Below are 13,160 nucleotides of genomic sequence, written 5' to 3'. Positions count from 1 at the left end.
TTATAGGCTAATAATAAATATGTGAGTGCAGAGTGGGGGGACTCGAGGAAGGAGAGCGCTCACTGACGGAAGAAGGAATCGGAGGATTTAACAATTCTGCTGAGTGAATTAATCTAAAACAATAACTTGTAAACAATAATACTCTTTCAGTGAGCCATTCAGCTCCATCATAGTAAACATTTTTTATAACCCAGACAGCTCTATAAAGTGCTTTAGGCATCATTGGGCACAACCATCATTAGTCAGTGCCTGTGTGTAAATCTGAATAAAACCACTGTGTTCGCTCGTCGCTGCGCAGACACGAGCCCGTATCTATTTTACACTGTTTCATTTCAAACGTGACACAAGCAGAGAACACACTCCACAACAATGGCCGTGTTTTGCTTTAATTTGATTAGGTTTTGTCTCAGCAAATGCCAAGTCCTGTTTTGCCTCAAGAACATATCTCTTAATCACGTTCCATCCAGGCTGTGTCTTTCATCTAAATCTCACAGCCGTGGCTCACACCCAACTTTATTTCGCTGAAAGGTAGAAGAAGAAAAAAAAAAGAAAAGAAAAAAAAAAGCACACACACACACACACACACACACACACACACACCAGCACGTGTACACACACACACACACATCCAACAAGGGGGAATACAATGACAAAAGCCCAGCTCTCATCTCTGTCATATAAAGTGATGTTTTGTGTTTAGCTGTGCGCATTGGAGGTGTGTGCACGTGCGCGTCTGTGTGCATGTGCATGTGTGTGTCTGTCTGCAGGGCTCAGATCCATGTTGTTTGGTTTGCTTCTCCATTAAGAGAGCTGTAAAGGAGAGGGAACAGATGGCTGCTGGCCCGCTCTGTCCTGCATCCTCTCACAACTGCCACACTTCCTGTGCGTCCATTAATCTTCTCTCACTAGTCCTGCAGCACAACTTTATTAAAACAACTCAGGAGAGAGCGAACAACAAGCCCGCGCAGCTGTCAGGAGCAAAAGACAGAACCATTCGTCCACAGAAGAACGGCCTCGGATTTCTAGACGCATCTGTAAAACAGCTCAAGTAGAATCTGGTTGGCTTTGAAGCAGCCTCTGCAGAGCGCTCGCTGTAGTAGAGACACAATAAATGCTCATTAGAACGCAGCTGGAACTGCTGTTGTTGCAGAGTTCATCGGCATAGTTTGTCAAACTTAAACACGTGAGGCTCGGGCTGGCTGTCTGGGACAGACTACTGTGCTAGAAGCTGCTGGGAAATGCTGTGTGACTGTAAAGCACGGGCTGGTTTTTAATGCAGAGCATCCCATAAACATTAAGTTTACTATTAATGTGCCTGTTAAACATACTGCAAAGAATACACACCTGATTCTGTGATTGGATGTGTTGATCTGGAAAAAAAAAAAAAAAGACCAGCTAGAGGAGCAACCTTTCCATAAAACACCACATAAATACCTCATGCTATAATCACACAAAGGCCCGAATTTATTTTCCAGTCTGATTGTTCTCACGAGAGGAAATATATGATTCTATTTAGGCGGCCTGTGCAGATTTACATGTTGTGCTCCGTCATGACAAATATTCTAGGAACGTAGCTCTATTTGGCCCTGCGCTCTGTGTCCATAACAGTCAGTGGGTAAATTGAAAAATCAATTCCAATTTAAATTATTGGAATAAAGAACTCCAGGAGCTGGGGATAAAAAAAAAAAAGAAAAAAAGAAAAAGAAAAAAAACTCCTTCTTCTAGATCCCCTTTAATTGGAAAGTCATTTCTTCAGGGTATTCTAATGGTTCTGAGGGAAGATTGCAAAATAAAGTTGATGAGCTGGGGGGGAGGTTAATAGCGTGTGCTTGTGTTTGTGTGTGTTCCACTGACCCAGTGTGTTTTCTTTGCTCCGCCACACAGTGTTCAGTCTTTCCCTCCCTTATGACAGAGGCACCAAATGAAGACTAATCCAGTGGGCTCACACACACTCAGACACACACTCCCTTACGCCTGTGGTCACTCGTCTCATCCATCTGCTATCTGGGGGAGTGTCAGGAGGCTCTTGGGTCAAACTAAATTAACCATCCCTCGCTCACAATTGTAAAAATGTAATTGACTTAATATAACCAACCCTGGTGATTTGGATGCGCTGGCTGTGAGTAATTTTTTGCAAAAGCTTGCAGATGCCACTTCAGATATGAGGCAGTTTCAAAGTCTAATATTGTATTGATACAGCAGGACATAAAGCGGCGGTTTAAAAAAAATCTAAAAATGATTCAAAGGCGACTGCAGGAACACTGCAGGAACAATGTCGGATATTAGAACAGTTATTTTGTTGGGATTTATACTTTAATTATTGAACTCACTTTAATTATATTTACTGAGATGACATGCAATTAAAAGAACGCAAGTTTTCACACTAAATAGTTCAAAATCTTCTTATTTCTAAGTATAACTGGCAGGATCTGCTTCTGGTGGCTATAATCAGATTTGCCCACATAAATCCTGGTACTTGCTTTTATTAATAAACCCACACAGAGTCTGTCTAAAGCAGTGAAATCAGTTCTCAGTTCTACTAAACTGGAATTCCCAGATTTGTATTCCCAGTTTGCAAAACTTTACTGTTTTGGTTCACTTTCACAGCGTTGTTCTAGGCTGAAAGTGGTGGGGACTAAAAATGGAGCAAAAAGAGAGCAGATGTTGGATTTGTCTTTGTCTGGTGGTCTGAAACAAACCATTAAATCAGTGCTGTTGATGTAACAATTCTCTGCAACAACTCAAAAGGTGAAATTATGTCTGTATGTTTGCTTTCTGTGGGTTTAACATGGCACATGTTGCCTATAACTATAAAAAGTGACAAAATATGGCTTCTCTCTTCGGTGGTTATTAAACGCTGACCATCCCCATCATGCTTGCCCATATGTTAGTGCAAAGACCCTTCATCACCTCCATCATTCCAACTATTATCACTTCAGTGTGAGCCTTAAACTGGCACGTCGCCCTCCACATGCCTGCCTTGTACTGTATCAACAGGGTATTATACGCCACACAATCTGCTGTAAATCAGCCTGCGTGTCATTCAAGCCCCTCTCATGCCAACCTGGTTTGAGACCTTTCCCCGTCGCCTTGTTGACATTAAAGAAAGCGCTGTGCGGAGACATTTCCATTCAAGAAACTTGTTGACACAGTTATCAGGCATCAAAGAGCCTCGTGTCATGTTGAAAAGGCCTTATGAGAGTAATGGAGATGTTAAAGGGCGTGTTGCCCCCCCCCCTCCAAAAAAAATCACAAAAGGATGAGAGGATATGAACAAGCTTCGACTGAAAGACGGAAAGGAGAAAGAGCATAATAATAATAATAAAAAAAAAAAGAAATACATTCTCCAGAGTGAGAGAGAGAGAGACAGAGAGAGAGGGAAGAAGCGCTCGGCTCCATTTCCGCCTAAGAAGCGCAGAGTTAAAAGGTGGCCCCTGTACAAATGAAACTCAATTTCACGCCACATTATCCCTCCCTGTTCTCTTTCCTGGCTTTCATTTTCATTAAGACCAGAGACAATCATAAATTAATAATTACTGCCGAATGTCTAAGCGCAGGCCGCAGTCCTATAGCCCTCCTCGCGCCTCTGTGGTCTTCCATGTTCATGCTTGCAAAATGTTAATTTAGGTAATGTGGCCTGGCCCTTGTCAGATAAAACTGTTTTGTAGTTTCACTAATACATAATGGTCTATCTGATTAGGTGACATTAGTCCTATCTTTCAGACGATCAGCCTGCACCTTCCTAATGTCTCTCCGCAGACTCGAGGCACCACTGAGTTATCAAGAGACATGAGATGTCACTGTTTTCACTAAATGGTCATCTGGTCGTGATGGCGAGGAAGAAATTAGCAAAGCTGGGGTTAACAATGCAGTTATGCTGAAATACAAATACAACTTCATTTCTTTTCTTGTGAAACTTTAAAAAAATATCCTTTAAGCGTCTGTCAGGATGAACATGTTTGCTGGTCAAGCAAGCGCACGGCAACAACACCAAATTGTGCAGTGTGACATTAGGCGAACCAAAAGGAGACAGGATCATGCGGAATAATCACATCTGGATGATGTCTTCATGAGCACGTCTCCACGTCAAGCCAAGTAAATAAAACACACGGCTCACACGGCTGTGAATATGCAATCAGCGATGTGCTCTCCACACCACAGTGAAGTAAAAACGCAACAACACATCTATAATGCACATTTGGTATTTAAAGTCTTCGTGCCTCATGGTCATATTTGTACTGAATTGAATTTATTACAAAATGTGCAGTGATATGAAACATGTAGCTGCAGGGCCTCTTTCCTCAGATGCCAGTGCAGGGAGGGAAAAAAAAGGCATCAGATAGAGAAATAAACAGAATATCTGAGTAATAGCTGCGAACAGGCCGCGTGTTGCATAAAAGCTCACTGGAGGTGAGCAGAGTGAATCTTTCACCGCAGCAAAAAAGAAAAAAAAGAGAAGGAGCGATCTAGCCATTAGATGGATAAAGTGGACGTGGTGTCAGAGTTTCTTTCACTCCACAGTGAGCTCAAGTTCTGAGCGGAGCTGCGACAGTCAGTCCGGACTCCACGAGAAGCACGGTTTCATGATTGATTGCCCATTGTGTGTCATATTGTTCTTTCAAGGTTGATTGAAACTTTAACCTCATTTTTAATAAAAAGAAGAAAAGCTTGAAATATTTCAGGGCCTTGAATTTTTACAATGCAGCATTGAATTATGCAGCAATCAGTCAATTATTCATCTCTGTGGCTGTGTTATGGCCATGCTTTAAAAAGCATGCAAAATGGGAATGGGCCGAGCATGCTGTGTCAACACATTTCACTCAGAATTGCTTACTAGAGAAATTTGTCTCTCAATGTCGATTTCAGATTTCTTTTTTTTTATGCATTTTAAGGGCTGTACCTGTTACAGTTGTTCTGAAGTGATCCCCGTGGATAAGCATTGTCTGGAGAGCAAAACAAATAGTGTCACTCAAGGAAAAGTTAGCACAACTAATCATTAAAAACATAAAGAGAAACGCAGGAGGCGCCAGCAAATGTGTCAATATCACACAGCAGTTTGGAAAAAAACAGTAACACAGCAGCTTCGTAACATCTTAATGTCTCCTTCAAAGGCTCATATAAAGTGAATATTATGATGCACGACCCTTCAGCATGTACAACTGGTTAAAGGAGTGTTGTTTATTTTGCGGTAATATATTGTGAATTAGTGTCATACACGTTAAAGTACACATGAAATAATTTATTTACAGTGAGCTTGGTCACACCCTCATTTACATATTTTATCTAGGATTAGCCTATGCATTTAAAAAACCCCACACTCACACATGCAAGGGCACACACACACACACACACACACTCGCATCTGCACTCAGTGGAAAGAAAGGAAAACGTACACAAGATATTCTCATCATTTGATTATGCATACATTTTTTTTTGTTTGTCTTTACCTCTATACAAAGCGAAGAACAATATGCTCATTCATTTTTCTACAATACAGTATACCTGCAGTGTGTTTTTTTTTTTTGTTTTTGTTTTTTTTATTATTTTATTTTAGGCCATACATAATACATAGAAAAGGGTTAAAAGACTGAGGGCTGATTGTAAATGTTTCCAAAAACCAATACAGCAAAAACACAACAATGATTCAGAACTTGCAAAGAAAGCGGCTGCCCCCCTTTCCCTCGCCTCCCTCCCCCTTTCCAACACTCGCCTACGTTTGCATCGGATCGGTCGCGACGATCCACATGTTTAGTGTATCTGGAATGTTACGTCGGTGTCACGTGTTTTCCACCTCAAACCGCAGAATTCCTCGGGGCAACATAGTTAACTCACATAGTTTATCATCAACATGTTAACTTTATTTGAATTTGAAGTACAATGAAGAGATGATTCGAGAAGCTATATAAGTTATCAGTGACAACAGACCTAGACACTCCATTGAGAACAAAAAGAACAAACACATTGTGAACATGGGACACTCCTCCTCCTCTTCCTCCTCTGCTGATTGTAACACATAAGGTCTAAACTGTTTTTGCAGTAAAAGGACTGACATCAGCTTATGTCTAGAGAATATACACAGGTGTTTCAGCACCAAAACGTCTTTAGGGAAAGTAACAGGAAAATTATAACTTATGAGTTTTGTTTTTTTTTTCCTCTCTCTCGTCAGGATATCATGAAACACTAAAAAACAACAACAACAAAAAAAATACTAGTGTAGGTTAAACAGGGATTTGAGCGATGCAATTAAATGGCATTTAGTTTTTCGAAAAGTCGACTGATTGTATCTCAAGCTGACACGTGATAATAATTAGACCGGATAATTTTTTTTGTTTTTTTTTCTTAAAAAAAGCATTTAGAGGTGCTGATTTCTGAGTGTGTCTCATGACAAAAAAATGTACAGTAAATTCCAAGAAATATTAACCTCTGTTACAAAGATTACAGTACTATCGACAGCAAAAGTCTTCATTTTGAAAGTGAAATGTTTGTTAATTATGTTTTCAAAATCATCCGGGCTTGAGTGAGTCAAACCTAGTATTTGTTCAGCACAATATAGGATTTATTAAATATCATAATTCCAGGACAAACATTTACATGCCTGCATGCTTTCTCACCAAAATGGCAGCTATAGGAAAGAATGATGGCTCAGAGATAGAACAAAACAAAACTGTAGGTTTATATAAATGGTGGTATTGTTTGCCTAATAGCTCTACTGCATACACAATACCTCTTAACGTTATATACACATACCTTATCAATCCACTCGGGTTCGATAGAGTGAGTTTTCCTATCATTATCATCAGATCTTGTATATACAACAATGGTAAAAAGGAAACTTGATTGTATTATCATCTAATTTAGAAAACATGGAAATCAAACATCAGTCTTCTCTTTTGATGAACACGTGGATAGATTCACATTTTTTTTGTTGTTTTTTTTTCTTTTGTCACAAGGTTCATCTCCACGTGTCATTTTTTAGCTTCTCCAAAATTCAATTTGAAATACAAAACAAAAACTTCAGTCGAATTTCTTTTTCGAAGCTTTCTCGCTGGCTGAGATACAGTATAAAAATCTTCAGTGCTGTGATTTTATGAGTTATTACCAACAATGTACCATGGGTACATTTTTACTGTGCTCAATATATATGTTTATCCCTCACGTTGGCCAACCCGGTGTGTCAAAACCTGCTTTATCAAACTATTTCATGTTGGCCTCTTGTGATGGAGAAAAAAGGACTTCTTATTCTACATTCAGACTCAACCTCCTCCAGCATTTGGGTGAACACAGCATTTCCATTGAACTCCTACAAGCAGCTTGACTTCTTTCCTCTACTAAATCAGCCTGGATAAGGGCTCTTGAGAATCTTCATGGGTTTTCTTTTTTCTTTTCTTTCTTTCTTTTTTTTTTTTGTGAAATTTTTTTTTATTTCCTCCAGCTCCTCGTGGCCTTATCAGTACATCACTGTGGTTTTCAGGAACAGTCTTCCATCTGCAACAGAGGACACACAGGAGCCAAAGATTAGCCAACAGCTAACATCCTGCTGACGCAAATGCACTGTTCAGGATGTGATTGTTGATGAAACGTAACTTTGAAAATGTTGCCCTCTAGTCTTCTGATTTCGACGCCGTTACTATGAATTTATAAACTGATTTAGGGATAAGATAAAGTTAGCAGCCATGACAAATATGATTAAACATCATGTAGAGAAATTTACTTCATTACTTGCAACCACTATCAGAAAATTGGTGGTGTCAAGAGGAGAAAAAAAAATAATAAAAAAAATATCTCAAAGTGGCTTCACCTATCTATTTAAGATCACATACAGTACATCAGTTAGGATGTACAAACACAATTACGCTGTTACATGCATATTTTATTACCAACAAAGCACACAACGTAAAAGCAGCTATGATAACTGCACTCAAGGCATTAGAAGCGAACGCCACACATGTTTAAGACATCTCCACTGATATGCTTGTTCGAACATAATACCGCACTCGTGATGTAACACAACTCTCTAAGTGACATTTCCTGCATGGAAATAGTGTTTATTGAAAACGGCAGACATTCCTCTGCTACGTTATCTCCAGACACCTTCCAACCTAACGAGCTTTGTCCATTTCAAGCGAACACTCTTGTCTGAGTGTTCGCCTGAGCGAGCAGCGCTGCTCCGACGCTGAGCTGGTAAAAGCATCTGTTAGGCACAGCTCAGGAGCGTGTTTGACGTTTATTACCTTCACATTTTCTCCGCCGGAGAACGCTACAGTAATGCCTTTAAAGAAGCGCACCTCTCTATGGCAGTGAGCCTAAATAATTCAATGTTAAAGAGGAAACGCACACAAAGACATTTAGCAGCGCAAGTTGTTGGACATGACACAAGCTGTGCAGGAGAGCAGAGACGTCGCTTTGGCTGTATGCTACAGAGTCATGGAGAATACACCTGGATGCAATGTCTTGGAGAGCATTTGTCTCTGCAGGGAGACGTCGAAGCATCAGGTTATTTTCTATAATTAAAAGGAGGGATTTTTTTATTCTTTTTTCAAAATCACAGAATTTTTACAGGTTTTTTTTTTGCTCAATTTCTAATTGTGTTTTATGTATTGTGCACAGAGAGTGGCGACAACAAAAGCTTGTGTGTGTGTCTGTGGGGGAGGGGTGTGTACAAACACACGGGCTAATTACCCAGCGCTGCCGTGGGTCTCAAAGGCATTGCACTCTGGCTGCCTCTATTCAAGCAACAACCACCGAGTTCTGTGTAAAAGTCATTACAGCATGAATGCACCGGTATGAAGAACAGAAAGCCAAAGAAGGGGCCGGAAAAATGCTAAGAGTGTGGGCCCGGGATACACAACCTGACGCACACACACACACACACACACAGACAGACACACACACACACGCCTCTCTCTCTCTCTCTCTCTCTCTCTCTCTCTCGCAACAACAGCAGATGAAACATCACCTCGCAGTCTGTCTAGTCTGCCTGGCCAGCCTCACAGTTGGAGCAATTTATAGGGGTGTTAATGAAAACAAAGGCAATTTGATCACTTGATGGATGGTGACAATTAATAAATTGTTCGAGACGGATGTTAAATATTGCAACGTTTCACTTCGAACAGATGAAATTATCAGGGAAAGTTGGAACGAGCGAGCGAGCGGGGCTTTGATAAGCAAATCGAATCGTTTTTCAAATCAGTGCGCAATATTAGCGCAAATGTTGAAACATCTGCTTTTACATACACGAGCAGGAAAAAAAGCCGGTGACGACACGTTGTTTTATGAAAGAGCGTCTCATTAAAATATGTTAAAACTTTAGTATTTTTATATTCAAATCAAGATGAAAAGTTCATTAAAGAGAATAAATATTTCATTAGATGCTAAATAAAACAAAGGGAATTTTTGGCTTCTCTCAGCATAAAATTCCTTTGAAAGATTAATTAATACATGTAAATTATGCAAATTATGCCCATGCAAATATTTTATGAAGACAATTAAGGGATCCATTAATTACAGTCTTTTTTGCTTCAGTGACATTCATTCATTTAATTTTAATTTCACTTTAACTGTTTTGATGTTTAATCTTGCAACAAAGAACTTTATCTCTGTGCACAGGGTCGTGTAAACTTGCCGAACACATCGAGTGGGAAGCGGCAGGGAACCAGAGAAGATACTGGGGGAAGATATTCGCATGTGCACCGTTGCCAGGCAGTACTGGCGAGGTACAGTCCCAGTAGCTTGCCTGCCTGTGAAAAGAGCCACGTTCCCTCTTGGACCCGATTCAAAACACTGTAAAAGCAATTAATAAACACAGACTGTGTTAATATCGCAGAATTAGAGAAGTGTGACAAAAGACAAATAGAAATAATTAGTTCTCTAAAATTATGCCCTCATTATTTTTTTCCCTCTCTCTCTCTTTCTCTCTCTCCATTCGCCTCCCTGACTTTGGAGTTGAGAATATACCCACACATTTCTCTCGGCTTTCATGCGAGTGATAGGCTTGTTTTTTCCCCTTCTGCTTGTGTAATTTATCAACATCATTTTTTGCCATTTGAGGTTAATTATACAGCGAGGCTTGCAGAGTAGAGTAGAGGAGACATGGGTGGCAGACAAATGCTTCTCTAATTGAACAAAACACAAAGTGCAGCCTGTTATTCAGTTTCCGCCTTCATTCCACTCTTCAAGGCAATGATCAGAGTGATTGAGAGACTGCAAAAAATTATATGCTCCGCGGTCGCGTCGCACTGTTTCAAACAGGGATTAGATTAAAGAAACAGAAACACTGAGAACACAGAGTATAGAATAATTCTGCTTCGTTTCGACCTCAACTGTACGTTCAAGTAGGACAGTGGCTGCTAGCATTTAAAGCTTTAACGCATTTAATTTGACACAATTACAGTACAAAGAGCCAGCTCTTGATAAAAGTGTAAAATATTAGAAATTGAAGTGGCTAAATATACTAATTTGGTATGAAATAGGGGGCTATAATTACACTGTATCTGGTAGTTATCTTTGTATTTAAATGATGACATATGGATTTCCTTTTTTTGGACATCAAACTGTTTCAGATCCCTGCAGTGACTGAATGACATTTAATTAAGGAGGAGTCATCATTTCTCTTAGTACGTTTTACTTATTTTTGCCCTTTCATAAAATATCAGTTCAAGTAGACTAATCAAGCATTAAAGAGTTAAAGGGCCCCCTAACTTATTCTCACATACAAAGATGAATATTTCCCACTTTTCACAGCAAATTACATGCAGCATTTTTTCCCGGATAAATTGGGACCTCTCCCACTGATAAGGGCGGTTCTGAGCAGACGCAGCTGAGGCGTATTAAAGCAAGACGTTCGAGTAATAATGAGGATATTCAACCTCTGCAAGGTGTCTTGTATCTGGGTAAACACAGATAGCAGACAGTCTACAGAGGTTATCACTGGAGCGCCCTTCCCCAAACACATACTGCACCCCCAAGGCTAACAAACAAACAAACCATTAAAAATGTACAAGGCTTATTCATAAAATGGATTGATTTGCCCGTTTATTACTATCAAAGGAGGGATTCCACTGCTTTTTGTGGTTTTATGACTCATTAATGCTTCCTGAGTTGTAAATAAATGACTTCTTTTTTTTTTGTGCTGTTTTTCTCCGCGACCTTCCAGCTTTGGTTATTTCACTGTTTTTGCCTACCGTGTAAGTGGGCAGGTTTAGTCTGTTTCCTAAAAGCGTTACAACCACTAAAAGTCAAGTAAAAGAACAATATTATTTCTACAGAAAACCAATGATCTTGACCTAGTGCTGTGGCCCAGATGGTGAGCTGTATGTCTGAACAGCAGGCACAGAAACACTAATGTTCATAAACTGAAGCGGTGTGTGTGTGTGTGTGTGTGTGTGTGTGTGTGTGTGTGTGTGTGTGAGTGAGAGAGAGAGAGAGAGAGAGAGAGAGAAAGAGAGGAGAGGAGGGGGAGGCAGAGAGAAAGAGAGCAAAAGTGAGAGCCAGAGAAAGAGAGAGAGATTTATTGTCTCATCTGAGCCCCTGTACCTTGTATTGTCCTTTCAGCATCTGTTCTTCCACTGCTGCGGTCACTCTCCATCTCAGGGGTCAGAGAGTCTGAAAGAAGAGAGGGATCACCGCCGTTAAACATCCCTGACATCCACCTATCACAATGCCAGCTTCACAGCATCGTTCATTCAAAACAAGAGACTGAGCCTTCAAGCTATATCTCCGCCGCATGCGACTGAGTGTGTGCGCTGGATGAACTGTGTTTCTCTGTGTGATTACCAAAGCCTTGATTTAACACTTTGCAGCAGTTGGCCTAAATAAAACCAGGAAAAAAGTACTAAAACGCATTAAAGCGTCTGCACTAAATATGAATTGTCATATTGTGATTTTGTAATTGATCTAATAACTCCACACTGCGTGCTGCTGGTGGCAGACCAATGAACTGATGATGAAAGAATCAATAAAAACACAGATTTGATGTGGCTGAGCGTGTGCATGAAACAGCTCTGCATTACTGACTGATGTGGTAAAGTGAAAATTTCTTTGAATTATAAAAGCACAGCTTGCACATAAAAACTAAACACAGTGATCAATAACTGTATTTAGGGAATGTGTTTTTCCTTCTACCTGTATCAGAACATGTTGTGTATATGTCTTACTTGCCCACATCTGGGACATTTCAGTGATTTACTGAAGCACTCTCTGCACATTATCAATTAGTAGATGGAGGTTAAAATAAATTAATTGGCAGATATTTTGATAATCGATAAAGCAAACATGCCCAGTCACTCTCTGGTTGCAGCATGTTAAAAGTGAAACACTGTCAAGAGAAAATATTTGGGTTTTGAACAGTTTTTCAGCATTTTGAAGATGTCACCTTGGATACATTAGACAGAAAAACATGATTAATGAATTAAATGATGAATCAGTTAATCAAGAGCATAATCAGCAGATTAAATGATAGCCAAAATAATTAAAAGTTGTAGCACAAGTAACAAAATTCACAGGATGTAATGAGAATAGAAAGCAAATCTGCTTTTAGATACTGGGGAAACGAGATGTGCACAATTTGAGCAAAACAGCATTTTTGAAATTACCACTACTAAATCATCAATCATCTATTAATTACCAGTGTTTGTAAAATGAATGTTAGTTTAAAAAAAGTCAAACATTTGATTTCCTCTCCTCATCCGTCCCACTAGAATCCACACTACGTGATGCTGTTATGCTGTTATGTACAGTAGCAGAGCCTCACTGTGGCGTTTCTGACCGTTGAGTGAACGCATGCTGTCGGAGGGCGAAGGCTGCTTCAGAGTCTGCTCAGCCTGCTCTCTCCTTTTGGATTCGTACTCCAGAGCTTCTTGGAGTTTCCTCTTGGCCTTTTTCTCCTTCTTCAGACGCTTCTGAATGATTGCTAAGATGAGTGAGAGAAAAAAAGAAAAAAAAGAAAAGCGCACAGCGACAATAAATGAGCTCTGGGGCAAATTAGCGGCGCCTTATTTTTAAACTGAAATCTGATTCTTGCTATATTCTAGCAGGAAAAGATAATAACCATTTTTCTAAATCAAGCATGCTATTATAGAAAAAGGGAAATCAATTAAAGCTAAATATTTTATAATATATAAAGATCTTCTTCAATAAAAAGAAAAAAGAAAGAAATCTGAGCA

The 13,160-nt window shown here is 39.7% G+C and overlaps 1 protein-coding gene across 3 annotated transcripts in view; it reads right to left on the bottom strand.

The window, feature by feature from the left end:
• Positions 1-5,163: 5,163 nt before the first annotated feature.
• The window catches only part of dachd (dachshund d), a 91,768-nt gene continuing 83,771 nt past the window's right edge, over positions 5,164-13,160 (bottom strand). For all 3 annotated transcript variants that reach the window (XM_008282088.1, XM_008282095.1, XM_008282102.1), the window contains exons 9-11: positions 12,764-12,907; positions 11,533-11,601; positions 5,164-7,485 (exon numbers count right to left, since the gene is read on the bottom strand). In XM_008282088.1, the coding sequence (XP_008280310.1) occupies positions 7,448-7,485; positions 11,533-11,601; positions 12,764-12,907 (251 nt within the window). In that variant the 3' untranslated portion in view covers positions 5,164-7,447. The remainder of the gene's footprint in view (positions 7,486-11,532; positions 11,602-12,763; positions 12,908-13,160) is intronic.

Source organism: Stegastes partitus, unplaced genomic scaffold (genome assembly GCF_000690725.1).
Source record: "Stegastes partitus isolate 25-593 unplaced genomic scaffold, Stegastes_partitus-1.0.2 Scaffold7, whole genome shotgun sequence".
Lineage (NCBI taxonomy): Eukaryota > Metazoa > Chordata > Actinopteri > Pomacentridae > Stegastes > Stegastes partitus.
The sequence above is the reverse complement of the archived record's forward strand: the minus strand, read 5'-3'. Positions and strand labels throughout refer to the sequence as shown.